The following is a 1,128-nucleotide window of genomic DNA, read 5'->3' on the forward strand; positions in this document are numbered from 1 at the left end:
GACGTTTATTCAATTAAACAAATGTACATGGCAATGGAGCAATTCCACCATATCCAGTACTCAGGAAGGAAAACAGCACGACGAAGTGAACAACAAACAATAAATAGAGTTAGATTTCAATTCTTTACATCAGATTTTCCTCTTCAGTAGATTCACATCATGCAAATCTACAAGACACGACGATTAAGAAATGTCGCAAGCTATTTTATTTCTCCATTTATCAACAGGCATTAATAAATAATCTTTATATCTGTTTGATTGCGTCATAGCAATTATACAAGCAATTCTGTGATGCACACATCAAAAATAAAACATTCAAATGCACTCAAATACAAAACACAAAATGGAATGGAATGCGGCGGACGACATCAGTCCATTCGGATCTTCTGATTGGTCATCCTGTAGATGATGCTGTCATATCCGGGATCCATGTTCCAGAGGTTGTACGAGATCACGATGACGGATAAAGCTAACACGATCATCAGCCACAGGACAATGTTAAAGACCACGGCGTAATCGTAGTCGTACTTGTAGGCCAGGTTGTAAGGGCTGCCTGGGTTACTCTGAAACAACCACACGCTAGTGTTACACGTAGGTCAGCGTTCAAAAGTAGGTCAGCGAAGGGGGTTTCTAATGTACCGTAACCATCTTTTTGTTTGGGAACAAAACAAACAGGTTAAGGGTTGGAAAGGTGAGGGTCGCTAAAACTATACGCTACCATTTCTAAAAATGAATAAAAAGCACGCTAGAGCTTGCTAACCAACTACTACTGGCTACGCTAATAACGTTACACGTCTTACAGAAGTGGTCTTGAATCGATTCTTTCTTCTCGCACCCTGACAAATAAGAATAACACTGGAAATATGGACCTGACCCAACATTAAGTTTTTCTTTTTAGAAATGTTTGCTTATAGAAAAGCTTATTGCAATCAACTTACGATCTGCTTGGACTCGAGGATGGAGCGTGACTTCCTGGTCAGAGGGGCTTCAAACGTCTTCACAGTCACGACTTCTACAACCGCGTTGTTTGCATAGACATTGGCGACATCGTCTGCGAACTTCATACATGCACATACAAACAGATTTTAGTATAAAAGTACTAATAACAGCAGTACGGTTTATATATTA

The 1,128-nt window shown here is 39.7% G+C and overlaps 1 protein-coding gene across 2 annotated transcripts; it reads right to left on the minus strand.

Moving 5' to 3' along the window:
• Positions 1 to 6: 6 nt before the first annotated feature.
• On the minus strand, positions 7 to 1,085 carry LOC107580762 (renin receptor-like). Of its 2 annotated transcripts, XM_016266406.1 has the most exons (3): positions 939 to 1,085; positions 801 to 836; positions 7 to 563 (listed from the first exon to the last, which is right to left on the minus strand). In XM_016266406.1, exons 1-3 carry the CDS (start codon positions 1,062 to 1,064, stop codon positions 369 to 371), a joined length of 357 nt encoding a protein of 118 aa, XP_016121892.1. In that variant the 5' UTR covers positions 1,065 to 1,085; the 3' UTR covers positions 7 to 368. The 2 variants fall into 2 exon arrangements, with proteins under 2 accessions (XP_016121892.1, XP_016121893.1); XM_016266407.1 differs by lacking the exon at positions 801 to 836.
• Positions 1,086 to 1,128: the final 43 nt, after the last annotated feature.

This window comes from Sinocyclocheilus grahami, unplaced genomic scaffold (genome assembly GCF_001515645.1).
Source record: "Sinocyclocheilus grahami isolate Dianchi unplaced genomic scaffold, SAMN03320097.WGS_v1.1 scaffold43793.1, whole genome shotgun sequence".
Lineage (NCBI taxonomy): Eukaryota > Metazoa > Chordata > Actinopteri > Cypriniformes > Cyprinidae > Sinocyclocheilus > Sinocyclocheilus grahami.

What these genes read in the sequence shown, in the direction of transcription:
- LOC107580762 (XM_016266406.1), bottom strand. Translation starts at nt 1,064, where the DNA reads ATGAAGTTCGCAGACGATGTCGCCAATGTCTATGCAAACAACGCGGTT. An exon ending in TCCTCGAGTCCAAGCAGATC is followed by an intron (nt 837 to 938) that starts GTAAGTTGATTG and finishes CTTATTTGTCAG; the next exon opens with GGTGCGAGAAGAAAGAATCG. An exon ending in ATCGATTCAAGACCACTTCT is followed by an intron (nt 564 to 800) that starts GTAAGACGTGTA and finishes TGGTTGTTTCAG; the next exon opens with AGTAACCCAGGCAGCCCTTA.